At 39.8% G+C, this 27,918-nt stretch overlaps 1 protein-coding gene across 43 annotated transcripts in view; it reads right to left on the bottom strand.

The window, feature by feature from the left end:
- The window catches only part of LOC701504 (immunoglobulin kappa light chain), a 676,887-nt gene that overhangs the window by 213,192 nt on the left and 435,777 nt on the right, over window positions 1–27,918 (bottom strand). For 3 of the 43 annotated variants that reach the window (XM_028832087.2, XM_028832090.2, XM_028832088.2), the window contains exons 1-2: window positions 25,774–25,879; window positions 25,347–25,641 (exon numbers count right to left, since the gene is read on the bottom strand). The exons of 38 other annotated variants lie outside the window; for them this stretch is intronic. In XM_028832087.2, coding sequence (XP_028687920.2) covers window positions 25,347–25,641; window positions 25,774–25,828 — 350 coding nt within the window. In that variant the 5' untranslated portion in view covers window positions 25,829–25,879. Of the gene's footprint in view, window positions 1–25,343; window positions 25,642–25,773; window positions 25,880–27,918 lie in introns of those variants that run through there. 2 more of the 43 variants (XM_077959030.1, XM_028832086.2) reach the window with 2 other exon arrangements.

Genomic DNA, 27,918 nt, shown 5'->3' with positions numbered 1-27,918 from the left:
TTTAGCAGTCCTCTAAAGCTACCATATTCTGCAGCATGTATCTGTCTAAGTTGAGTGAGCAGTGCAGCTCAGCCCTCCAGGTTGCTTCCCTGGCTGCTTGCAGATGTGAGAGAGGGGGTGTCCATAACATACGAGAAGCAGGAGCCCACCCAGGTACACACCCTGGAGACACAGTTTTCACACAATTGCATCATCATACCTAGACATTTTTTTCTTCATTCTCAATAAAGTAGTTCTGAATTTGCTTCGTATTCTGCCCTGCATGTTTTTATCTAACTTAAAATTTCCAAAATGGAAATATTTATGATTTCTGTGTCAGGTGCTTATGGCAAGAAACAGTTGGGGAAGACAAGATGTTAACCAATCAGGGAACAATAAAGAATTTATAATCTTACTACTGCTGTCAGGAGTCTGCACACTGGTTATTTGGGTTCTATCCGTAGGGTTTCACAAGACTGTACCCAAGTGTAGCTTGGGCTGCATTCTCACCTGAGACTCACCTGAGGACGTACGCACTTCAAAGCTCTTTCAAGTTGTTACAGAACTCATTTCCTGGCATCTCTATGACTCAAGGCTTCAATTTCTTACTGGCTCTCGCCTGAAGGCTGTACTCAGGTCCTAGAGGCTGTGGACAATCCCCTGCTAGTGATCCTCCCGCAGGCAATGCACACACGGCTGTTTGCTTATTCAAGGCAGGCAGAAAGTGTCTCCTTTCAGTTTGTTAAGACAGAAGATTATATAATCTAATACAAGCATTAGAATTCTATCCCATCACTTTGCCATATTATATTGGTTCGAAGCAAATCACGGGTCTGCCCACCCTTAGTGGGAGCAGATTACATGAGTGTGACTCACTGGGGGAAGGGTGATACACCCTAGAGTGTTACATCATCTTCAACTATCAGAATACTGATACTGAGTTTGAACTATGTCCTGGATCCACTGCTACTGAAAGAGCTGGGATTTTTTATCCTTTAACTAGGTCAAATGTGCTAATTACTTTAACGGAATCTTTTAAATCCTTGTTGTGATATTTTCTACTTTTGAAACATCTATAGCAGCTAGAGGGTAAAGTCGTCCATCAAAAGATGGAGTTGGCTTTTTCTCACTTTATTTAATCAATTTTAACTTATATATTTTGAATCTCTGTTTTGTATTTGATGTGGTATGGCTATGTCCCCATCCAAATCTCCTCTTGAATTCCCATGTGTTGTGGGAGGGACCCAGTGTGTACTTTGCTGGAACTAATGAACCCCAACATCCTAAGACTCCACCCTGCTAATTTTAAGCGTGGAATCTATCCCCGATCCACTGAAACTGCACTTGTCTGGGAATCCAAGGTCCCAGCTTAGAAACCAAATAGATCAGGAGCCGTGGCTGGCCTGGCTTCTGTAGGTAACAATTCGAATAGGTGTATCCGTTACTGTGAAGGAGGCTGTGACTGGACCTGCAGGAGATAGAGGCCAGCTCTCCAGGGGTGACCGGCAGGGAGAGTGGAGGCTGGGTCATCACAGCATCTCCATTGGATCCTGAAATAATGAGAGAGAAGTGCAAGGTTTTGTACAAACATTGTGAGCCATTTTAATAATTTTCTATTTGTTATTTATGTCTTGCTAAATTATTTTTTGTGTGTGATTTTGATTAATCCTCCCAAAACATACAGGTTTAAAAAGAACCAAGATTTGCAAGGCACAAAAGGGCCCCTAGAAGTCACCTATCACATCCCCCTCTTTCTGTGTCACAACTTTCATTAAAGTGCATGTCCTTGCTCCTTCTGGAATCTTCCTCACTCTCACAGATCTAGACATCACATGTCCCATCCTGGAGGACAAGATGCATCTAACAGGAAGACAGGACACACATGGGAGGCATTAGGGTGCCCTGAGCTCACCCTCCTACCCCACTCTCCTTCCTCATTTCCCTTCTGCCCTTACAAGGGACCCAGAGCATCAGCAGCCCCAGGAGCTGAGCAGGGAGCCTCATTGTAAGAAGATGAACTGAGGAGTCCTGAGCAGTCAAGGCAAGGTTAGAGTTGAGCTTTTATCTCAGACTCACAAGGGAAGGTTCTCCCTAGGGGGACAGTATGCAAATCCCCTGGTGGGTGCAGTGGGGTGGAAAGAGCACAAGAGAAGCTGGAGGCCTCTTTCGTGGAGCAAAATGACTTAAGTACGTTTTATGTTTTTAAGGAAATCAGTAGAGGTAAAATCCATGTTGCCTGAGTGGCAGAGGCACATATTTAGATATCTCCTGCTGTTCCCTCTACCAGACTTCTAGTTCTTTAGGATTTTCTCAGAGATATTTTACACTTTTCTTCAATAAAGTTGAGTTTTCATAAATATTTGGTGATTCTTATTTCTTTGTTTAGGTTTATTTAAAAGAGACAAGGTTTGTTTTATTTTATTTTATTTAAGATAAAACACACAGTGCAAAGGATGCGAATCTTAAGGGTGCAAATGATTCAGATCTTTTAATGTCACGATCCACATCGAAATATGGAAGGTTTCCAGTTCTCTTGCTGCTTTGTTTATGCAGCTTCCCAGTCAAAAACTGCTGCTCAAAACACAATCAATGTAACTGATATTCTGACATCCATTATAATTGTTTGTTTGTTTTTTCCTGGACTTAATCTTTATATCAGGTAAAGTAAACATTTTTTTTTTGTAGCTTCTTTCTTACTTGCTTCATTTCTTGAGGACTTCATTCCTTCTTTTCAATTTGAATTGCTATCTAGAGCCATTCCCTATGATTCTGAAGAATTTTCTCTTGAATCTCTTGCAAGGTATACATGCTATTAATGAATTAACCTTTGTATATAAAGAAATATTTCTACCTTGCCTTTATATTTAAATGATTGTATTGCTGGATATAGAATTTGTGGCTGATTTTTCTCCCCCAGCATTTAAATATGTCATTCCACTGTCTTCTCATCTCCATTGGTAATGATGAAAATTTAGCCAATGGCTTCATTATTGCTTCCTAGTATAGAGTAAGTCAGTATTTTAGTGATGCATTCCAAATTCTCTGTGTCTTTGTCTTTCAACATTGGTACTATAATGTGTATATTTATGAATTGCATTGTGCTTATCCTAAAAGGGTTTCACAGAGTTTCTTTCATTTATAGATTAATGTGTTTCATCACTTTGGAAAATGATTTTCATTGTTTCTCCATTTTTTTTCCTTTTCAGTTTTTATTTTAGAATCAGAGCTTACATGTACAGATATGTTACAAAGTTATTTTGCACGATGCTGAGGTTTGGGATATGACTGAAGCTATTAACTAGGTAGTGAACATTGTACCCATAGGTAGTTTTTCAGGCTCTGCCCTTCCTCCCTCTCTGTCCCCTCTACTAGCACCCAATGTCTATTGTGCTCATCGACCATGGACTGGATAAAGAAACTGTGATATATGTATACCATGGAATACTATGCAGCCATAAATAAGAACAAAATCATGCCCTTGCAGAAACTTGGATGCAGCTGGAGGCCATTTTCCTAAGTGAACTGATGCAGAAACAAAAAACCAAATACCACATGTTCTCACTTATAAGTGGGAGCTAAACATGGGTATACATGGGCATAAAGATTTTCCTTTGTGTTTCCTAATACAAATTTGTTGGTATTGTTCACATGGACCTATAATGTCTGAGGTTTTATGCATTTTTCCTTACAATTTTTTGCTTCTTTATATGAGATCATTTCTATTGACTCATTTTTCAGTTCATTGATTCTTGTGTCATCTTAAATTGCTGGCGAGTCTGTCTAATACATTTTTCAATTGAATTGTTGTATTTTTTATTTCTAGAATTCCCAGTAGGTCTGTTTTCATACTTTTGTCTCTGTTTGAGAGCCTCTATTTCTTGAGTCATTGACTATACTTATTCCTTTTTAAGTCTTTTATTATAGGTTACATGATTCTTTGAACATATATTTGATAAGGGTGGAACACATAGACACCATGGAGATGAACCATAAGGCAGGGAGCTCAGAATTAGAGTAGTTGAATTTGGAGTCTCTGACTAGATGATGCTCTTGTGAGGTTTAATTATTTTCCATGTTTTATGTTTCTCATATTACAAATGGCTTCCATTTTTAAGATACTAACTATATATGGAAATTCTGCTTATAAATGCCTGGAAATTTCTAACAGAAAAGTTGATGAGAAAATGGTGTTTTAGGCCCCCACGCCAGCCTCTGCCTGGGACCTGACTTTGTCTTTGAGGTAGTGGAATCTGTGATGAGGTTTTGAGTTGGGCAGTGAAATCACGGAAGGGCAGGCTGTGCTCTGGGTGCTGTGGAGGACAGGAGAACACTCCTTCAGTGTCAGTGATGCTGGGAGTTCAAGGGGAGACTCAGCATGGAGCTGCCTGTAAGTCGCACTAGCACTGCTCTCTGGACAGTGATCATCTCACAAGTGCACTCTGATGCCAGTGGATGGCCCAAACCTGGGCTCAGGTTGGAGAAAGACAAAGCTTTAGGGATGACAATGTGGGGTTCATTTGATACTCTGAAGTTTCAGCACAACCATAATAAATCATATGAGAAGAGACAGGAATCACAAGGTTGTGATTTTTCATTTGGTATTAAAATATATCTCCTCTGCTCATTTTTCCCTCCAGAATGTAACTACTGATATGCATTTAACCAAAGTCACTGTTTTTAATTGTCATTTTAGTAACGGACAACCTGTGTGCACAGTTCTTAAGTAACTGAGAAGCCAGACCATCATTCTTATGGGTGAAGCCAGGAAGTGACTGTGGATGTGAACAAATGTGAGCTTCATGTACACATCTCCAAAGCCACAGGCCACACTGATCTGGGGAGAACCTGCAGTCACTTCACTTTCCTATGCCCAGATGAGAGGACACCTTGATCTGTCTTCTTCTGATGAACTCTAAAAACTGGACCATATTCTGAAGGTCTAGTTTGTCCTTCTTTTCTGTGCTAGAGGGACTGTCTCACTCACATGTATTGTACCTTCTGCATAGGACAGTCTGCGATACATACAACTTATTTTCTGCTAAATACCCATAAATCATGTCATTTATGAGTCTTCCATAGGTGTTAACTGTCCTATGGCTATAGGGTCTTCCAAAAGAATGGACCAGAGGTGGAGCTGTGAAACTGTTGCTGGATGAAAAGTGTAAGTGTCAAGATAAGGTAAAGAAGTGGTGATAATAATGATAATATTCCAAATTAGTCTGGGCTCTTGGCTGTGATTACTGGTAAGTGTGAAAGAGTCTAGGTTTGGTTTTTATTAGTTTTATTTCAATTGATAAAGCAGTCAGAGAAAAGTGCACACATCTTGAGTGTGTGACTGAATAAAGTTTATGTGTAATTCATTGTCCAGATGGAATGATAGAATATTTCACATTCCCTTGTGCTTCCCTCATGGACAATCTTTGTCGGTTGTCACCCCTCACAGCCAGCAAAAGTTAACTGTCTTTCTGACATCTACACAATCATGTAGGTTTTCCTGTCTTGAACTTCATATAAATAGCATTAAGTGTATTTTTATCTTTTTAGACTTGGTATTATTCCTTACTACTTTTGAAGCCGTCATTTCTTCCAGTGGATTCGAGGTCCTTTCTGCTGTCATTTCCTGTGATTCTGAAGGATTTTGTCTCAATATCTTATAAGACATAACTGCTATGAATGAATGTATTTTGTTTATCGAATAATTTTTCTGCTTTTTCTTTAGATTCGAAGAATATTTTCACTGGATATAGATTTGCTGGTTGCCTTCTTTTTTTTTTTCCTTTCAGCATTTAAATATGTCATTTCACTGCTTCTAGCCTCTATTGGTTCTGATGAAAACTTATCCAATGGCTGTATGGTTGTTTCTCTGTACATAGTGTCTGATTTCATTCTTGATGCAATGAAGATTTTCTCTTTCTTTCAACATTTTAATATGATGTATTCAGTTATTAATTTCTATTCAGTATCTAAAAGGGTTTTATTAAATTTTTTATCTAAGATTATTTTTTCTTTCTTTTGAAAAGGTTTTGGTCATTATTTCTACAAATATTTTTTCAGCCACTTTTTCTTTCTCTCCTCCTTTGTGTCTCTCAATATACATTTGTTTGTATCCTTCACTCTGAGTTAAAAATCTCTGAAGTCTTCTACTTCTTTTTCTAAACATTTTCTTTAAACTCAATAATTTCTATTCCTCTATTTTCAAGTTAACTGTTCTGCCATCTCAGTTTGCTATTAGACCTAGCTAATAAATATTTAAATTGGGTTACTGTACTTTTCATTTCTAGAGTTCTCATTTGGCCATTTTTTGTACTTTCCATTTCTTTTCTTGAGGCCCTACTTGCTGAATCTTCTTTTTATTAATATTTTCTTTTTGTCAATGATCATAGTTTTAAAAATAATTATTTGAACATCTACATATTAACTGTTTTGTAGTCTTTGCTAAAGCCAATAGTTAGGGCAAGTTAGATACAGTTTTCATTGACTATTTTCTGCTGTTATTATTGTAGTTGCTTTATTTTTGTTCCTTCAATATAGATCATACATTTCTGTTTTTTTCCATAAATTTTAAACTGAAAACTGTATATTTTTGATAATATATTATAGTACCTCTCTTTAGATTGTGGGTTTTCTTAATTTTATTTTTTTTAGAAACAGGGTCTCACTCTGTCACCCCAAGCTGGAGTGCGGTGGCGTGATCATAGCTCGTTGCAGCCTCAACCTCTTGGGCTCCATGATCCTCCAGCTTCATCCTCCTGAGTAGCCGGGACTATAGGTGCATGCCGCCACTCTCTGCTATTTATTTAAAAAAATTTTTAAAGATAAGGTGTCGCTATTTTGCCCAGCCTGGTCTTGAACTCCTCGCCTCAAGTGATCCTTCGGTATCAGCCTCCTGAAGTACTGGGATTACAAGCTTGAGTCACCACGTAAGGCCTGGAATTTGTTTCATTTTTTTGAGCATTTTAAAATTTTCTTCTTAGTTACTTGTCTGAACTTACTGATAGTACCTGACTTATGGCAGTTGGAGTTATAATTGTTTCACTTTCAGATGATGTGAAAGTGATATGCATTCAAGTAGAAATAGTACTTCCCATATTCATACAACCATTCTATTTTCTCTTTCAGTACAGTATTCAATAAATTACATGAGATATTCAACACTTTATATAAGATAAGGTTTGTGTTAGACAATGTTGGCAAACTGTAAGCTAATGCATGTGTTCTGAGCACATTTAGGATAGGATAGGTTGAGCTATAACATTCAGTGGATTACACATATTAAATGTAATTTCAATGCATGATATTGAAAAATATGTATCTCATGTGGTGTTTGACCACTGATATCTCTGCTTTAGTTGGAATTTATAGGAACTGCACATGTATCTGCATAGCTCAGTGGTCAGCAATCATTTGAGAAGAAGTTTTGCTCAATTATTGGGAGCTTGTAAATCTGTCTTCTGTCAATCCATATGTGTGTAGTTTAAAAAGCACATGCAAAATGCAGCCAGTTCTTACCTCTCTCGGGTTTTACTTTGCACCGGGCACTCCTGGTTGTCATCACTCATCTCTATAGCTTCTAAGTTACTAGGAATGTGTGCAGAGATTGTTTCAGCATATGGCTCTATCTTATCCAGGAATCTGCTACTTACTGTCAGCAGATGTACTAGTTGCCCCAACCAGGGCATCATCTTGGACTAGCAAAGCTGTGGGCTTTTTCTGTTCATTTCCTGCGGAGTTCTGCATGTTTAGCTGGAAACACTGAAAAATTTTACTTCACTTCTTGGCTTTACTCAAGTCCACTCATTTTGGCAACAAGCTGCTAGTTTTATTTGCTATCCTATATTGGTAACACTACAGTTCTGTAATCCATGCTGATTGATGCTTTTTCTCTCCTTACTCAAAGTACTAGTACTCTTTTTTCTATAAAGAATATATATCTTTAATTATTTTAGCTTCCTCAATTTTCAGAGTGCTGAAATAGTTTTGACTTTTTAGCTTTATATTTATATGTGTGTTTGTTGTTTAATTTTGCACAGAAGATTTATTAAACTCTTTGGGATGCCATAAACAGAGATGCCTTCTAAAATGCATTTAAATGAACATAATAGCCACGCTGAAAGGGAATAAGGTTATGGACTAATGTAAGTAATTTTGGACTTGAGAACTTGAACTCTGCACCCTCCGTTTAAAAAGAAACCAAGGTTCTAACAAATAGAGAATCCTGATCCCTAGTTTTCACATTCATGAAGGAACGCCCTGTCAATTTTTAAAATGCCTTCTTTGTGTTGTAGAACTGAGCGAATTAGTGATTACACTCCACATAATGTGAGCTATGATTGTAGACCTAGCATCTTTAATAAAGATGAGAATTAGAAATAAAAAAAGGTTCAAAATAGGAGGAAACTTGTGGAATTGTTTAATAAACACCTTTTTCTTATTTTTTTTTACTTACTTGTGTGTGTATCTGTTTTAAACTTATTGGGAAATACATTTAGACTTAAAATTTTAAAAATATAGCCAAGATGGTTCCCATATACTCCTCCTCCAGCTTGCTCTAATGTCCGCCTCATAAATAACCACAGTATCACAACCATGAGATGAACATAGATATAATGTTAACTCATGTAACATTAGATATAGTTAACTCATGTAACTTATAGTTAACTCATGTAAAATCCTATGTGGATTTCACTGATTTTCCCATTAATGCTATTTTTTATATTACAAGATAAAATTCTGGTTTTCATATTTTATTTGGTTATCCTGTCCTTAATGTCTTAACATCTATGATAGTTTTTCACTTTTGTTTCTCTTTCATGGCCTTCAAACATTTGAAGTTTACTGGCCAGTTATGTTGAATAATGTCCTCCTAATTGGTTTTCTATGATGTTTACTACTGATTCAATTCACACCATTAATTTTCGCAAGAATAATACAGATAGGATGTGTCCTCAGTGCTTCATATCAGATGTTACATAATGTCAACATGTCTTATAGGTGACAAAAAATGAATATGATCAATGAAATCCCTTTTGGAAGGAAGTCTTGGAGAAAAATAATGAAAACAACTGCTTCTATCACTGCTTCTACTTGGTCATTTGCAGACGTCATTAGGAATAGTCTATTTCTTCCTTACCTAATATGTACTTTATTTTTACAGACTTTAATCCTTTTAGAGTCCACTGCATCATAGAGAAAACTGAAGAAATATTTTAGTTCACTTTTAAATAGCAAACGTTTCCATAATAACCATTTACCACTGAAATGTTGATAACCTGAAGAAAAAAAAAAGAATGGTATTTATTCAGCTATGGTAGTATCTTCACATGAACAGCTTTAAGTTAGTCAACTATTTGGATAAATACATAGAATTTTCTACTACTTAGAATGTTGCAGAGTTCAAATGGAGCAGTGCAGTGTGCACTGAACTACTTCTACTGGGAAAGTTAAGAAAGGCTGGGGCTATATAAGGATTCATATAGTGAGACATTATTTCTGGAACCCTGAGATTCTGGGGACTCAACTGAAGAGAGTCCAAGAATCAGAGTCCAAATTATTCAAGGAGTTGTGCGTGTGTGTGTGTGTGTGTGTGTGTGTTAAACCACAAAATGTCCAATTAGAGCAGAGATGCTCAAACTGAGTGGCCACCACACTTGCTCTCTGTGACGGAAGCAGCTGGTATAATCTAGTAAACTCTGATGGTCTTGTTGAGGTTTTTGTTTCATGTTGAGTCACTGTGGTTTCCAGTTACTCTCCTGCTGACAGTAATAAACTGCAACATCTTCAGGCTCCAGGCTGCTGATGGTGAGAGTGAAGTCTGTTCCAGACCCACTGCCACTGAACCTGTCTGGGATGCCAGTGGTCCTGTTGGATGCACCATAGATGAGGAGCCTGGGAGCTTGCCCAGGTTTCTGCTGGTACCAGGCTAAGCTGCTGCTAACACTCTGGTCCTGCAGGAGATAATGGCTCTTTCCCCTGGAGACAAAGACAGGGTGGCTGGAGACTGCGTCAACAGTGTTTCTCCGGTGGTATCTGAAATTGGAAAGAAAACAGAAATGCACTCATGTAATCTAGATCAAAACCACTGTCTTTGAGTAGAGCCAAAATTGTTGATCTACATTGAATTTTAATTATATTTCTTGCAGAGCAGAGGTGTCAGGAGTTTTCATTGATGTGCAAAATCACCTCATGTTCCCCTCACCTGGGAGCCAGAGTAGCAGGAGGAAGAGAAGCTGCCCTGGGGCTTCCATGGTTCCCTCTGGGTCCTAACTGAGCAGTTCCTCCCCAGAGCTCTGACCCAGGCATTGATATGGGCTCTGGAAGGTAGGGCAGCTGGGAGGGACATGCAAAGCAGCTGGGGTGGGATCTGGGCTTCCAGCTGCAGGGACCACCTGCTTCTTCCTCTCTGCACTGAACATCCTGCGCCGCCCTGGTTTTCAGGTCAGAAAAGTCTGTTGACTCAGTCTGAGTGTAGAACTTCTCCCTTGTGATGACAGAATTTCACTCCTGTGTCTTTCTTCTCCTCAATTACCTCAATTCACCCAGATGATGTTTGGCATAACCGCGTTAAGAACAATATAAAAGGCTGTGTTTTCATTTCTCTCTTCCTATCCTCAATATGCCTGGTCATCTCCATAAGTGCATTATTGGATCGATGGAAATGAAGAGTCTGTTAGAACATAATCTTCCGGATACACCTTTCATTTGCTTGTTAGTAACGTTTTCTGCGGGTCCTCAAGCTTTCCATTAACCCAGACACCACCCTCTTTGAGTTAAAAAGTTAAAAACTTCTGTTTACAGTCCCATGTCCTGGCAGGCCCTGACATAGATGCTCCATGGCTTGCCGATTGCTTGAAATTAACCAAATAACTTAACTTCCCTGTGTCTCAGTTTCCATGTCTGTGTAACTGTGACAACAGTAGTACCTACCTTACAGTGCTTTAGACAATTTAAAGAAAATAAGATAAAACATTTACAATAGTATTCAGGACATTATGTATGCGACAATTATTTTTGTTATTTAGGTTTTCAGCATTATAGTCATCATCATTATCATAAATATACTTAGCATGGAAAACAGTCTCAAATCTAATCCAAGAATTTTTTTTTTTTTTTTTGAGACAGAGTCTTGCTCTGTTACCCATTCTTGAGTTTAGTGGCACGATCTCTGCTCACTGCAAGCTCCGCCTCCCGGGTTCATGCCATTCTCCTGCCTCAGCCTCCCAAGTAGCTGGGACTACAGGCACCTGCCACCACGACTGGCTAATTTTTTTGTATTTTTTAGTAGAGATGGGGTTTCACTGTGTTAGCCAGGATGATCTCCATCTCCTAACCTTGTGATCCACCAGCCTCAGCCTCCCAAAGTGCTGGGATTACAGGCGTGAGCCACCGTGCCCGGCCTCCAAGAATGTTTTATCCACAGTCAAATTAAATTCTAAGGCTTTTTCTTCAGTAACTTTACACGACTCTAAAAATCCTAATGATGTGATCTTAGTCTGTGCTAAAGTACTTAGACCTTCAGTCATTCCTGCCCATCCCTGTCTAACGCATTACTTCTCATTATCCATTATCAAAATGTTACCATATAAAAGATTGCCGTGTCCTGTGCTGTCCTTCTTTCTTAGGTAATCTTTATTCTACCTTGTTATCTTTTGTGTTTTTCTTGTCCCAGGACTGACAATAAGGAAAAGCTTCCATCATTACTTGTGTGCTTGCTCCAGTATAATTTTGTCGGGCTTGTTATCTTGGAAATAAGGACTGTGTCTTGCAAAGAAATATATTCTCTGGGGCAATGTGTTATCAAACACACACACACATTTTATCTACTTATGATCCAATAATTAATTTAGACTGACTTCAGATTTTTCTTTAATGACAAAGAGAAGAAGATGATATAAGAGGAAAATACAATACAATAGAGAACACAAGCTATTATAACTCTTGCTTCATGGATTTTTACATATCTATTAGACATATGCTGGGTATATGTGTGCAATGATAATCTAAAAACTGAATGGTAACCGGTTTAAGGAATGCCTGCATTACACTGAGTCTTGCCCACTTTTCCAATTATGAAAAGAAAGCTACAGCACTATTTGTATGAGTATCAAACCTTCTAGCTGCTGTGATAGAGGCAGAGCTGATTTACTGAGATAAAAGCCTTGGAAGTAGTAGATGTTTGTTTTATGATGTTCTGGTGTTGCCGTGGCTGTTGTTAGGAAATACAGTGGGAGTGAAATCAAGTAGACTTACAAGCTCTGCTCTTCCTCAAACTCAGAGCCCCCTCTAGAGATGGACGGATGATGGTGCAGGAATCTCTGACACCTTAGAAGCCTTTTGCTCTTTCCAGAATGTTTCCTGACACGTATTGTTTTGAGTCACAAATTAGGTGGAACTGGGTGTAGAAGAAAGGACTAGAGCAAGGGAAGAAGTTTTCCTTCCCAGGTAGTGGTTGTTGGCACAGGGTAATGGAATTTTTCATAGATTTATGCCACACTTTTTTCTTGTTGAGGAGAGAGGCATCAAACCAGGCTCATTCCTTAAAGAATCAGAACATTATTTTAGAGAGAAGGAACTAGCAATTTCTTGTCAAATAGATATTTAAAATTTAAAGCTACTGATTTATTTATTTATTTTGAGATAAAGTCTCGCTGTGTTACCGAGGCTGGAATGCAGTGGCACGATATTGGCTCACTGCAACCTCCGTCTCTCTGGTTAACACAATTCTCCTGCCTCAGTCTCCCAAGTAGCTGGGATTACAGGTGCGTGCCAACATACCTGGCTAATTTTCATATTTTTAGTAGAGACGGGGCTTCACCATGTTGCCCCGGCTGCTCTGAAACTCCTGACCTCAGGTGATCTGCCTGCCTCGGCCTCCCAATATGCTGGAATTACAGGCTTGAGCCACTGTGCCCGGACCTACTGATGTATTAATATTATTCATCTTCTTGAATACACCAAGTGGTAAAGTGCAAATCCACACTTTAAACTTGAGATTTCTACTCCTATGTGAACTAGTGAGGAACAAAAAATTTATATCGGTCGGGAGATGATGTTTGACAGTGGTCAGTTTGTGAAGTGGAGGCTTATATCACAGTACTTTTTACAGTGTTACATATGAAAATGGTGAATGGCCTCATACCCAGAAGAATCAGCGTTTCTCATGAGCCATACTACCACAAGAAAGAACTGAATCGAAGCCTGTGACTACTTGATGAAGGGTGTATAAAGAAGAGGGAAAGAAAAAGGACACAAAACACAATATGGTACATGGAAAGGAGAAAGTCATTACACAGCCCATAAGAGTAAAATAATTAAAGAGAGGATGATATGAGTAGTTTTTGACAACTAACTTGACAAAAGTGGTGCAGGGCAGATTCTTGGCCTTACTCAGGAAGGAGCGCAGCGTAAGCGGGTGGTGGAAGGAAACGGCTTTACCGAGGTGGTGGTTACAGCTCTGTGACTGCTCTCGTGGAGCGGAGCTCCCCATAGGCAGTGTGCCAGGAGCAGCGGTGCAGGGGCAGTTTTACAGTCGTATTTATCCCCTCTTTTAATGACATGCTAATTAAGGAGTGGGTTATTCAGAAGTAGCTAGAAGATGGACATTAACTTTCAGGTGTTGCCATGGCAATGGTAAACTGATTTGGCCCTGGTGGGCATGTCTTATGGACAGGTGCTTCCTGTGTCTCTTCCTTGTGTCACCCAGCCTTCAATCTAGTCCCGGGTTGAGTCCCATCCACCTCCTATCTCATTGCCCCTCAGAGATTAGATACTCCTCCTTAATCTTAAGGGGACTGCAGAAGAGCAGAGTCCATTTTCCCTAAGTGCTTCCTGCTGACTTTATGGGTGCAGACCTTCCCTAGCATTTGAGGAGTAAAAATCTTTGGTACCTGAACTAAGGGATCCAATGGCAGGACGCTTTCATTTGTGGGGTCAGAAGACAGAATGGATTGGAAGATTTTGACAGACCGTATCATCTTTACATGAAATTTAGAACTTTCGAAGATATGAACTTTACTAGGAGATTAAACAAGATAATTATAATTGAAGGGAGAGAAAAATTAATGCTCCTACGTCCACCCACAGAACCACGTTATTAATCTATGTGTTTGCAAAACAACAGCCTTAAATTTTCTAGGTTTTATAAATGGAGGTTGTGGTGTCCACCTTTTGTGCCTGCAGGATCTCATAAAAAACAGGTTTAATCCTGGATAGCTGTACCCAACTAGTGACTTCCTGAAGCCTAACAGTAGTTAGAGTAATTAAGAATATCTGATAAGGGCCCCTTCATTCTGGTTATTATTGATTCTTGGGGAAACACTTCGTTGTTGTTTTTTGAGAGAGAGTCTCGCTCTGTTGCCCAGGCTGGAGTGCAGTGACACAATCTTGGCTGGGCTCACTGCAACCTCTGCCTCCTTGTTTCAAGCTATTTTCATGCCTCAGCCTCCTGAGTGGCTGGGATTACAGGCATGTACCTAGATGCCCAGGTAATTTTTTGTAATTTTAGTAGAGATGTGGTTTTTCTATGTTGGCAAGGCTGGTTTTGAACTCCTGGCCTCACGTGATCCACCCACCTCAGTCTCCCAAAGTGTTGAGGTTACAGGCGTGAGCCATTGCACCCAGCCAGTTCTTTCTTTTTAAGTTTTTAGTAAGACTAAGTCTTCTGGTTAAACAGAGGAGCTACTATTTTCTTTTGTGTAAAGGGGCACTATTTTATTTTCATAATTTTAAAAGGCCTTTTGAATCTGGCCTACATTTCCAATAGGGGTTGAGCAAGGTGTGTCTGACTCCCTGTTTCCCACATGGCCTTAATTAGATTTTATTACGTTTCTTTGGTAGTTTCTTTGGCCAAGGGGTTTGGAATAAAAAAATTTACAGCCAATTAAATATTTTAGGCCAGACAATATGGAGGTTGGGGGCACTCATTAGCCATTAGGCAGGCAAATCATGAGGTCAGAAGATAGAGGCTATCCTGGCTAACACAGTGAAACCCCATCTCTACTAAAAATAAAAAAAAAATTAGCTGGGCGTGGTGGCACGTGCCTGTAGTCCCAGCTACTCAGTAGGTAGGCTGAGGCAGGAGAATCGCTTGAACCCAGGAAGTGAAGGTTGCAGTGAACTAAGGTGGCACCACTGCATTGCAGCCTGGGTGACAGAGTGAGACTTCAACTCAAAGAAGAATATATATATATTTTAAAGCTGTATAAAATAAAAAAGAAAGCCCCAAATAAGGTTATATATGTTAAAAAACCAAGTACGTAGAATAATACTATGTTGGGGGAAAACATTGCTTCCACAGACCTCTAAGACAAAACTCTTTAGCATAAGGCTGCAACAACAGTCAGAACTGGAGGTGAAAAAGTCACAGCAGCTGATGAAGAAGCAAAAGGAGACAGCAATGATCCCAGGCCTTTTTAAAGGAAGAACAAGCTGAAAGCAGCAAAACACAACAGTTGAATCTCTAAGACACGAATCTCAGAAGTTTTAAAAGAAACTCGTTATCAAATCAAAGGCAAAATTTTCTGTTTTACTTTTTTTTTTTTTTTTTTTTTTCCGAGATAGAGTCTCGCTCTGTCACCCAGGCTGGAGTGCGGTGGCACGATCTCGGCTCACCACAACCTCCACCTCCCGAGTTTCAGCCATTCTCCTGCGTCAGCCTCCCGAGTAGCTAGGATTACAGGTACATACCACTGTGCCTGGCTAATTTTTGTATTTTTAGTAGAGATGGGGTTTTACCATGTTGGCCAGGCTGGTCTTGTACTCCTGACCCCAAATGATCCACCCTCCTCGGCCTCCCAAAGTGCTGGGATGCAGGCGTGAGCTACCGCACCCAGCCTCAAAAACAAAATTTTCTATAATTTAGGAAATCAGTAACTTAAGAAAACCCAGTTTCAATGTGCAGACCATTTTCTAGAAAGTGACTGGGCCATCATTGTTCTCATCTCAGATTTCCACTTCCTGCATAGAAGGTGTAGGAAGAGGTAGCAAGATGTTATGAAAGTGGACTGTAAGCATTTGTTAGTGAACAAAATATGACTAAAGCACTATTTTCATATTTTAATTTTTATTTATTGTTATTATTTTTTGAGAGAAGGTGTCACTCTTTTACCCAGGATGGAATACAGTGGTGCGATGTCAGCTCACTGCAACCTTCGCCTCCTGGGTTCAAGCAATTCTCGTGTCTCAGCCTCCCAAGTAGCTGGGATTACGTGCATGTACCATCATGTCCAGCTCATTTTTTCGTATTTTTAGTAGCGACAGGTTTGACTGTGTCGGTCAGGTTGGTCTTGAACTCCTGACTTCAAATGATCCGCCCACCTTGGCCTCCTAAAGTGCTGGGATTATAGGTGTGAGCCAGCATGCTCGGGCTTAAAGCAGTATTTTTATTAAATAAAATGTGGAAGAAAAAGTGTAAATAAAGTGACAACAAGAAAACAAAGTGCCGTTAAGGAAAATGATACCTTTAGGGCAGAAAACAAGAAAAGGCAAACCAAGATTCCCATAGGATGAGGCTCCAATCCACAATCCTAGGAGGAATGTCAATGCTGAAAACCCTGGAGCATCCATGAATGGCCAAGAATACTAAATGCTGAATCCCACAGTACGTGAGTATCAGCCTAGGAGTGTCCCCACACCAAATGCCAGGAAGCCCTGGAATATCCAGGGGCTGACCAGTGCAGGAAATCCTGGAGCCTCAGTGGGGTGGCCAACAGTGAGCCCCAAAGGCCTGGTTGGGGCCATAGAACAATGTGACTCTGACTTCTTAGAGTCAACAGAACGGGAGAATTCTTACAACCAAGTGTGCTGCCTTAAACAATTGCACAAACATAATTAGCAGCGAGCCAAAGCCAAAACTGCAAAGCAAACACATCTATCGGGGCAGAAAATAAGATAAAATGATTGATGGATAAATAAAATGACATTCGAGGAAAAATGACTGATGGATAAATAAAATGACATTCGAGGAAAAATGACTAAGGGAAGGAGCAACGAGGATGTCGTCAGGTGTGCTATGGGGGACTTCAAATGGACTATCTAGCCAAAGGCCTGATTCCCTGGATCATCCGATATAGGGCCGGTGGGCAGAGGGGACCCTTACAGGTGTGCAGGAGCCAAAATGGTGCCAAGCAGTCTCTAACGTGGGGCCTGTGTGAAGATCTCTCCAGGGTCCCCAGCTTGGGTGGGTTGGGCTCCCGTGGGGGAACTGGTGCACGGAGCGGCTGGCCTGCATGACGCGGTGGCTCCGTGGCCACTTGCCCATCTGCTTGGCTCCACCGCCTGTCAGGAAAGGTGATGGCTCTTAAAACAGCCTTTGGCCAGTGTTAACTGCTCTGCAATGTTAGCAACTCTGTAGCTTTGATAGCTGTAGCGCTGATCACCATCTCGCCCTCTCTCACTGGTCGCCGTCTTGCCATGTCTCCAATAACTGTCTTGCCCATTGCTGATCGCTATGTCCATCTTCTAACAAAATACCATCTCTTGCTGTCTCTTGCTGTTCGGCTTCTCTGCTGTTCCACTGACTCGCTGCCACATCAAACGCTGCCCCTCACCATGTCCCATTTATCCTCCCTCCTCATTAAACATCCATTTGCATGTCCAGGCCTTGCATCCCCAGGCTGATGTCTCTGTCCTGGGCCAGGTACTGGAGAGTATTGTTCCTCCAGCTTCACCAATAAGCCATGGTTCTCTTGAATCCAACCTCTCACTGCACAAATTTTGCCAAGAATGTCTGCTGTGCACTGGTTGCCAACTTACCCAAATCTAGTGAGACACAATTCCCATGGACAACCAGTTACATGAAGTGGAGTACTAGCTACTGAGAGTCAGTCAGAGAAAGCACAAAGCTGCCAGGGCCTGTTCGACTCTAGACCACGCATACCCCCACAAGGACTGCAGCTGAGGGACCCTGGAATGCAGCCCAACCTGGGTTTTGTGTCTTAGAATCACATGACACACTGGGCTACAGTGTTGAAGAATTTCCTGTTTCTAGTAGGGACAGAAACGGAACCCAGGCTGTTCTGGTCAATCATGCCCGATCTCAGGATGCTACATTTCCAGAACACTCTACAGTTATTCCAGAAAACTACAAGCAAGAAAGGGAAGAGGCTTGGGTTGATTCTAGACAAATGGAAACTGTTCTGCAAATACCAAAGTGAAATCACAACTCAGTAATCATTTTGTGACTGGATTATTTCACTTAGTGTAATGTTGTCTAGTTTCATCCATGTTGTAGCATGTGTCAGAATTTCCCTTTTAAAAGCTAAATAATATGCTATTGTATGTATATACCACATTTGGGTTACCAGTTCCCTCCTTTGTGAACATTTGAGTTGCTTCTAGCTTTGGACTCTTGTGAATAATTCGGTTCTGAATGTGGGTATACAAATATCTCCTCAAGCTTATGTCTTTAATTACTTAGATATATGTCCAAAAGTGGAATTGCTGAATTACGTATTATTTCCATTATTAATTTTTGAGGAATCTCCATCTGGTTTCCCACAGCAGGTGAGCCATTTATATAACCACAGCAGTGTCCACGGGAGCTCCAATTCCCTAAATTCTCACCAAGACTTGTCATTTTCTATCGGAAGAAAAAAAAGTCCTGATAGGTGTGAGGTGCGTTTTGTTTTTATTTTTCTAAGGATTAATAATGTTAAGTATCTTTTCCTATGCTAGTTATCTAATTATCTCTAAATAATATTCTTCAGAGAAATGTCAATTCATGTACTTTTCTCATTTTTAATCAGGTATTTTATTTTAATGTTGACATATAGGACTTATTTTTATATAGTAGCTATTATTAACCCTTTAACAGGGATATGATTTACAAATATTTTCTTCTATACCACATGTTGCATTTTCACTGTGCTATGTTTTTTGATGCCCATTTTACATTTTTATGTAGTCCAATTTATTTTCTTTTCTACTTTTGCTTGTATTGTGGTGTTAAAGGTGTTAGTATTTAAATGTCTATAAATACTGACTTACTATGCTGAGAAGGTCACACTAGGCCATCTCTCTGATGGTGGAGCTAAGAATTTTACACTCTCCCATTTTGTACCAGGGGACAGTGCAGCTACATGAGAACCCAGTGGCTTTCCCGAGCTTATTTGTCTTGCATTTTTGGTGGATTGTTGTTCACATTGATTGTTGTTCACATTGGCTTCCTCTGGTAGATCCACCTGGAAAGCATTATATTTAGCCAGAAAAAAGGAGGCTGTGAATGATGTCACTGTAAATGGTGTATATTCCCTGTTGCAAATGTCAAATCCATGAAGCATAAAAGGATTTACTAGAGGATATTAAATTCTTTGCAAAGTGTTGAAAAGCCTTAAGGAACAGGCTCCAGGCAAAGCCTCTGGAACAATTCCAAGAATGGTACTTCTGGCGCAGGCTGGGGAGGAGCTCCTGCTGCCTGTGACTCAACATTCAAGGTGTCTCCTGCAGAAAAGAGAGCAGCTCTTCTCACTATTGCCCCCAGAAGGGCAGCAGCTCTACTAATCAACTACTGGAGATCTGACCCCTCTCTCTGCAGACCTGCCTGTGTTGATGACATCTTCATTTCAGTCTCATGAAGATTCATCTGTTTTCACGGGTCAGGGGTTATTTCTGCCCAAGTCCACCCTGTGGCTTTCTATCATAAATACACATCTTTCTACACTTGAATTTCGAGGCATTACTAGTATCAACAGCAACATGCTACAACCCAACATAAAGATTTCCTTTACAAAGAAAATCATGGGACCCACATAACATTGTGCTCCCCAGAATGTGGGAGAAACCCCAATCTGTTCAGACCAACACCTTCTGGGAAAAAATATTCTTCTCTCATGAGTCATTAATGTGTCTACTTATTATTTAATTTTTGGCCTAAATTGCAAAGGTGGCTAAAAATAGCACTTTGAATTTTTTTTAAAGAAAGGGTATGTAGAAAAGATTAACTTATTTAAAATACATATATACATGACACATTTAGTTATTATCACCAGCTTCTTTCATGTTTATTTTATTCTCTAGTTTCTGGCAGCACTTTCTCTATGGTAGAGTCTGGAAAGGCTACTCCTCATGTCCTTGGTTTCCTAAGTCAGAGATGTGGGGAAGAATGCCCGTCGGCTGTGTTACTACAGAGTGCTTTTGGGTTGAGATGAGGGAGGGGAAGTACCTGGTCTCGCTCAAATATGCTCATTTTCCTGGTCTGGGTCACAGACAGGCAGCACCGTCCTGTGGGCACACTTCACTTGCCAAGTTTCTATCAACATAGGAGTGTCCTTCTTGACTGTGGAAAACATGGGGCAGGGAGAGGATCAAGGAATAGCAAAAGGAGTATCTGGAGTTGCCTGAGCTGCCACCCTGGTTTCTGCAAATGTTTTCAGTCCATTTAATTCATTATAATAAACACCTTTCTGCCTAACCAGCCATAATCGCTTTTCTTAGATCCAACTGATTCAGTGATAAAACTAAGGAGAAAAAATAGATACACTTTTCAACGTTTAAGCTGACCAGAAGGCTGTCCCTGGTGTTTACCCCTCCATATCCCACTATGCATTTCATCTTCCCTTTGCCTCACTGGGGATCCAAGTGCAGGGAATGCTTCACATGACTGTGATCCCTAGAACTTCATCCTGATGACTGGTGAAATCTTCTCTGAGTTTTACCAGTGGAAATGGCAATAAATAGAAACATTCCAGAAGGTCCCTTAGAGTCCATATTTTCTGTACTTCATCTCTAAAATATGTAAAATCAATTTTATTTGTTCTTGCTTTATATGGGCTAGATCTATGGCCCCAGCACATACTCTAACACCCTGTGTTGACAACTTATCCAGTATTGCATTAATTCTAAATGGTCACATGCTTATCATATCATTTCTTCCAATTTCATGGAATAATTGTGATTCTACTTTTTAGATTAGGAACCATCAACCAGAAAACCACAGCCCTGACTAAATAGAAATAGAGTATTTCAAGTTGTTCAATTGGTATAACAGTGATGAGTCTACAGCTCATTTTCAAGATATAAATATTCTGTTTATGGGAGTAAAAGCACCAATCATGGTTAGTGTTTCAGAGCCTCTACCACATCTGACAGCACAGCAATTCACTAGCACAAGGGTTTGTGTGCCAGCTTTGCTTGACTAATAATGGGTTTTTCCCTGTCTATAGGGAAAGCTGCACCTGTGCACATGACAAGAGCATGAGCTATACTTTTTTCACTTTTTTTGAAGTTAATAAGTTGCTTGATCCAAAGCCATATTACGGAATAATTTCCTGACTCTGATTAAAGCACTTGGAAAATCCTCAAATAATATTTATGCAGAAATATAGCCAAAAATAAAGGCAAATTCATATATACGAAAATAACCAGTGCCCTCCTCATTTTACATGAGGTCTACTAGTGTCAGCCAACACCAGCTGTTAGTCTGAGCCCTCATGTGTGGTACAATGTTAGGGGTTCAGGAGGGGTCATTCTTCTTGGCAAATTGGGTGTTCAGAAGAGCTAGTAGCCCTTTAAGTCTCAGTTAGTTGAAATTCATACTGTTCAGTCCCCAGAGGGACCTCCATTCATTCATGAGACTACCTGAGAAAGCTGGGAAAGGTGACTGACTGAAGTCCATGTGTTGAATCATCCTCATTATTAAAAGCCCCCTGCTCATTAATGGCATTTCAACTAATATTCACTGGGAAATCATTTTTTAAAATTTTGGCACCTATTTGAAATGTCTAGTCATAGCTCTTACAGAATCACTTTGTCTGCAATCATTTTGTTGCATTTCTTTGCAGGCCTGATGATCTGTCAAAACCAACAGCCAATATTATTACATTGCTGTTATGTTGGGAAAAGCTCAATGTCGGGAGAAGCTGAGGCAGGGCTTGCATGTCTGACATAATGTAAAAGAGTCTTGGAACATGTCTGGGGTCCAGGGTCTAAAACCCTTTGTGGCCTCTGGAACACACTCTGTGCTAAAGGGTGGAAGGCTACCCTGACGCACCATAATCTAAACCTAGGACATAAAATCCCTTGTGGCTTGGATAAAATCCTGGGCTCATGGCTCTGGAATGTGTCTACACTTGCTGGCTCCTTGCTCTCCCAGGATCGATTGTATCTTGAATTGTATCTTATCTTATCGATTGTATCTTAAAAAAACCTACTCTCCATTATCTCAACTAGCAGAGCAAATGCTAAACCATCATAGGTGTAAATCATGTGCTTAATGCAATGTGTCCTTTTGACCTCCACATTCTCACCACCTGTTTCTTTGTTGGATTACCAATAAATAGCATGGGCTCCCAGAGCTTGGGACCTTCGCAGCCTCCATACACTAGCGATGGTCCCTGGTGGCTACATTTCTCTCTCAAACTGTCTTTTTCTCAATCCTTTGACTCTGCCGGACTTTGTCACCGCTATGACCTGGTGTTGGATCTGATCACCCCAACACTGTTATCATTGCAATGTGATCATCAGATGTAACCCTTGCAGTTTACTCATTGTTATGGTTTTTACATTTCCAGGGCTTTCTTGACAATGGCACTGATGTGATTCCAACCAGCATCCATTGTTGTGAGAACTCTATTTGGAATATCATCATTGTGGGCATGAACATAATGGAGACTTTCATAGGATGCCATGAATTCAACATTAGTCAAAATTTGGTCTAGTCCTACTCTTGGAGCTCTACTGAGTTGGAAAAATATTTTAGGTAGGGACTAGCATTTGGTAGAATTTTAAAAATAAAGGCTACAAAGAAATTTTCTGTAGCAAGAGTAAGAACTATATGTGGTTCAGAATAGCATTATTTTATGGAACGTTACAAAAAATTTTAAATGCATTTAATTTAGATAAGAATTTTATAAATATGCATATATTGCATATATGATAGAATAAATGTACTTAAATACAAATATATATTCAATATTATATATTCAATGTATATAGTAGCCAACATATTATCAAAAACATATATATTCACTTCTATGTATCTTATATACATGTATGCATACTTTTCCATAAATAAGGTAAATTTTATTTTTTTATTGAAATACTAATTAGTTTTAATTTTGTCTTTAATTTTCTTTTAATAACTTCATAATTTGATTACTGAATATTCACATTTAAACCACCAATTCAAGAAAAAATAAATATGTGTAAATATAGGTAGAGGTGTAAATATTGTATCAGTAAGCTTTTATGCATTTATGATTGATAACTGGTTAAATACACAACTCAGTGGCTGAAAACAGTAAATATTTGTTTTCAAGTTCATGGATGCTCATGTTCACAATCATCTGACTGATCAAGGAAGGGCTCAGCTGAGTGGTTCCTCTGCAGGACACAGAGCTCATCTTCAGCCTATAGATATCAGTTGTCTGAGGACAAAGCTGAATAGCAGTGACTACACATGACACAAGATTCTTGTGGCAGGTCACAGGAGTGAACATCCCAAACCAAACTGCACAGTTGAATTTAAGTCCAATAATTTCTAACATAGCTTCAGATATTGAAAATATATTCCTTTATTTCAGTGAGTACAAATTTTCAAGAAAATGTTTACTCCATTTAATTATAGAGGTATTTGATCATTCCATGGACAAATAATTATGTTTTCATCCTTTATAACCTTGAAAATATTTGCAAATGCAAATTTGCATTAATAAGAAAATAAAGCTGGATGTGTTTTCAACATGTGGCTTTAAATATAATTTTAATAAATGGCCTCATTGGGGGAAAAAATCATTTGAACTTATGCAAATATCCTTTTTTGCTTCTCTTGTGTTCTACAGAGTGACCCAATAAGAGGTCCTCCCATGAGATTTGGACAGAAAAGGATGACTCAATATTCTCCCTTGGTACCTAGGACAGACACAGGAACAGAGATGAGGACTGGAGAAAAATCTGGAAAGATGCTGTAGGAAGTTGACAGCATCAGCACCCCCACTCCTAAGCTTCTAGACAGGACTGAGGACCACGTAGTTAGATAGCCCATACCTCAAGGGCAGATACATTCTGGTTTCTGAGGGAGCACCAGAGAATCCTGCTTCTAATATCAACTTTCCTCGCTACTCTATCCTTGACTTTGAAAGGTTGTAGTGTGAAAGTTAATCGTAGGAATTGGGTCATTCTTGACATACCCAACAAAGCCAAAAAACCAGGGGGGAAAGGCACTCAGGGTGAAAAAGATTGTTTCTAGAATGCAATTGAAATAGGCCCTATTATCCCATGGAAGTAATGTTTATGGTTTTTTGAAGAAACATAGAAATTGACTCCTCCAGTCTTAAAACTCAAGATAGTTAAATTTGTCTTATCTGAGTTCTTTTCTCAGGAAACCAACCATCAGGCCTCCCAGATACTATCAAAGGAGCTGAAACTTACATATCACTGAATCAGGACAGTGAGACATCAGACCCTTCACCCATTATGATTGACTAACTGACCTCCTGCTTCCTGTTGACCAAATTATCTTCCTTACCCCTCCCTAGTTCCTCTTCTCCCATATTTCTTCCGTGCTATGTATACCCCTAATTTTAGTTGGTCAGGGAGACACATTTGAGAATGGCGTCCCATCTCCTCGGCTGCAGCACCTGATTAAAGCCTGTTGCTTGGCAATACTTGTTGTCTCAGTGATTGGCTTTCTGTGTGGTGAGCTGCAGGATCTACACCGAATCCCTGGTATTTCAGTAACAAAGTTCTCTGCAAGCTTCACTGCTTTGGTTTATTGTAACCTGAAACCAAATTTATCCACAACTTCTGAGATAACTTGATATTATTTTAGGATTCACTTTGTCCACCACTGCTTACCAGTCTGAGCTTGCCAGCTCCCAACCCTTCCTAGTGCCAATGAACTTTCTCAAAGAGCCACAGGTAACATTTTCCCTTTTTCATAAAACTCTAACCTTCTCTTTTTTCTTCCAACATATTGAAGACCACTGAGTTTTCCTGTATGCCCCATTTGGTAAATATTTATTTGCAAATGAAACATTAAATTTAGAGATTCATCTCTACATTTTATTTAGAATTCAGTAGGTTAGAGTTTAATTATCCATATTAAGACAATTCCTATTTCAAATATCTATAGTGGCCTCTTCTCTGTTATATGAATTCCAACTGAAGCCCTAAACTAGACTCCTCAGGTGTCATGATCTCTGTATTTATTAAATCAGGAGAAGCGTTGCTATGTTTGTGTAGTTGGGGCTGAGAAAGAGAAAAGAATTCAGGTGCAGAGGTGACTTCATGTCCCCCTCTACCAACACCATCAGAGTGTAGCTGCATCTGAGGAACACTTTCAGCATATGGAGGTATCAGGAGGAGCAGCTGGGGCAGCCCAGCCTCACACATCTGCTTCCCTGGGGGTTTATGTTCGGGTGTGTAACACTGTGGGAGGCGCACTGTTATACTGTTGACAGTAATAAGTTGCAAAATCTTCAGGCTGCAGGCTGCTGATGGTGAGAGTGAAATCTGTCCCAGATCCACTGCCGCTGAACCTTGAGGGGACCCCACTTTCCAAACTGGATGCCTTATAGATCAGGGGCTTAGGGGCTTTCCCTGGTTTCTGCTGATACCAGGCTAACCAGCTGCTAATACTCTGACTTGCCTGGCAAGTGATGGTGACTTTGTCTCCCACAGATGCAGACAGGGAGGAAGGAGACTGGGTCATCTGGATGTCACATTTGGCACCTGAGATTGGAAATAGAAACACAAATATTCATACTATTGACCATATTATAGGAAGACTTCACTAAATAGCCAGGCAGTACTGACAACACTGGGTTTTCAGTACTGAAAACTGCTAGGGTTCTCCTTCTTTACCTGAGAGCCAGAGCAGAAGGAGCCACAGGAGCTGAACGGGGACCCTCATGTCCATGCTGTGTCCTGACAGGGTCTGACTCCTGCACGAAGTGTGTCCAGCCTATTAATAAATCTTCAGGGCAGGAGGATGTGTTCTGAGAAGATGCAAATGAGCTGGGCAGGGGTCAGGCTGGGCACAGCTGCAGGGCTGGCTCATGTCAGTAACTCAGCACCATCTCAGTGTCCCCAGGTGTCCCAGGTAAGACCAGGGTAGCCCAAATTTGTCTGCAGAGAATGTGTTTATACTGGGGACTATTTTGTTATGAGAAACAGTTTTAGGTATTTTTTTGACAATTTTAAATATTCCTCAGGAGCCAATAGAGCAATGTATTTCATTGGTGTATGGGGATTATTTAGGAGAATATTCTTGTTTGTAGGAAACACATAGTAAAATGTTAGATGGTAGGATTCTCAGGTCTTCAAAGGACTCTCATAAGAGTCCAGTTAGGGAAGGGGGTAATTGTGCTATACTTGAAACATTTCTGTGAGTTTAGCATTGTTCCTTCCTAAAAAAAAAATTAAAAATAAAATGTATCGACATGATGCCATATATATTTGTAAGTATTAGGTAATGGTGTTATGCCTTTGTTCTTACTAGTATTAGATCAAGCAATTTACTACAGATACACAAAGATGATACCATGTTTTCTCAATGCATGCAGCAGTCACAGATCCACCATTATTAAGAGTGACAGGTCTCTATAGTACCCAGAGACTAAATGAGGTGCACCTTATTCTTGTTTTGGGCACCTTCATAGTCTACCTTCTTTACTGCCATTGATTATTATATCCCAAAGTTCATTCGTCTTATGGTGGCCACTGCAGGGAGCATGTCCCTGCCATGCACCATCAATGACACTTTCTTCTTATACTTTTTATCAGTGTGTGGGGACATCATCCTGACCCAGACACCAACCTCCCTGTTTACATCTTTAGGAAAAAGATACTCAGTCTCTTACCAAGCAATTGCCTATGTACATGGAGAAATCAGTTGGATCCAGATGACTCTGGACAGGGATTTGCACTCATTATATCTCATATCTCTAATGTGCCCAAAAATGTCCCAGCCTGTCTCAGTAGCAGGGAAAGTGGACCCAACTATATCAGGATCAGTGGGCTGCAACATAGGGTTGTATAAAATTTTACTGATGACTAGTAGGGGAGCCAAATCACAGTGCTGTAGCCTGTGCACAAACCTTCCTGCTGTTTTGTAAGCAGCCTGAATTTTAAGGGAACTTGCTTATATTGGGAGAAAGGAAGAAAGCTCCATTTGTCCTTTAAATGTTTGCTGAAAATGAATTGACAAAATAATGATTAATAAGAGAAAAGGCAAACAAAATTCACTTAAAGTGCAGCAGGATATTATTGCAGGGTGATTACCCAGATAACTCAATGAGATCCAGTTATTCATATTTCCTTTCTACTGAAGAGGGAATTGGGAAGTGTAGGAAACCTAGAGATAATAGATGAGAATAGAAGTGCATCTTCAAAAGAACAGGTATTAGCTTGTCTGGATAAAGCCTCAACTTCCAGTCTTTTCTATTTTTGATTCATGTTTTGTGTTAATCTTCCCTGATATAAAAATTCCCAGGAAGAATTTCCTTGACAATTGTTTTTCTTCTTGAGAATTTGCTTTTTGGCAGATAAGGGATATTTAGGAAAAGGCTTTTTATGCATTTGCTGCTTTCTAAATGCCTTTGGTTTCACATAATCATCATGCCAATCAGCATAGTTTGAGATGTTATTTCCTGGATTCCTTTACTTGAAGCCACCTGCCAAGATCCTGTTCCGGAGAGATGCAGCTACAGATTGAATGAGCAGTTGACCCCTGAACAACGTGGAGGTTGGGGCACTTACCACTGGTGCAGTTGAAAATCTGTGTAGAACTTTTGCATCCTTAAGTACTGTATTTTATTTGACTGGAAGCCTTAGTGATAAAATAAATAATTGCTTAACACTTTTTTACATTATATATATTTTATACTCTATTCTTCTAATAAAGTATGCTAAAGAAAAAAATGTTATGAAGAAAACCATAAAAATGAGCAAATACATTCACTACCGATTAAGTACTTGCTCTCAGGTGACACACAGAAGAAAATATAG

This window comes from Macaca mulatta, chromosome 13 (assembly GCF_049350105.2).
Source record: "Macaca mulatta isolate MMU2019108-1 chromosome 13, T2T-MMU8v2.0, whole genome shotgun sequence".
Classification (NCBI taxonomy): Eukaryota; Metazoa; Chordata; class Mammalia; order Primates; family Cercopithecidae; genus Macaca; species Macaca mulatta.
This window is presented reverse-complemented; position numbering and strand designations above follow the sequence as displayed.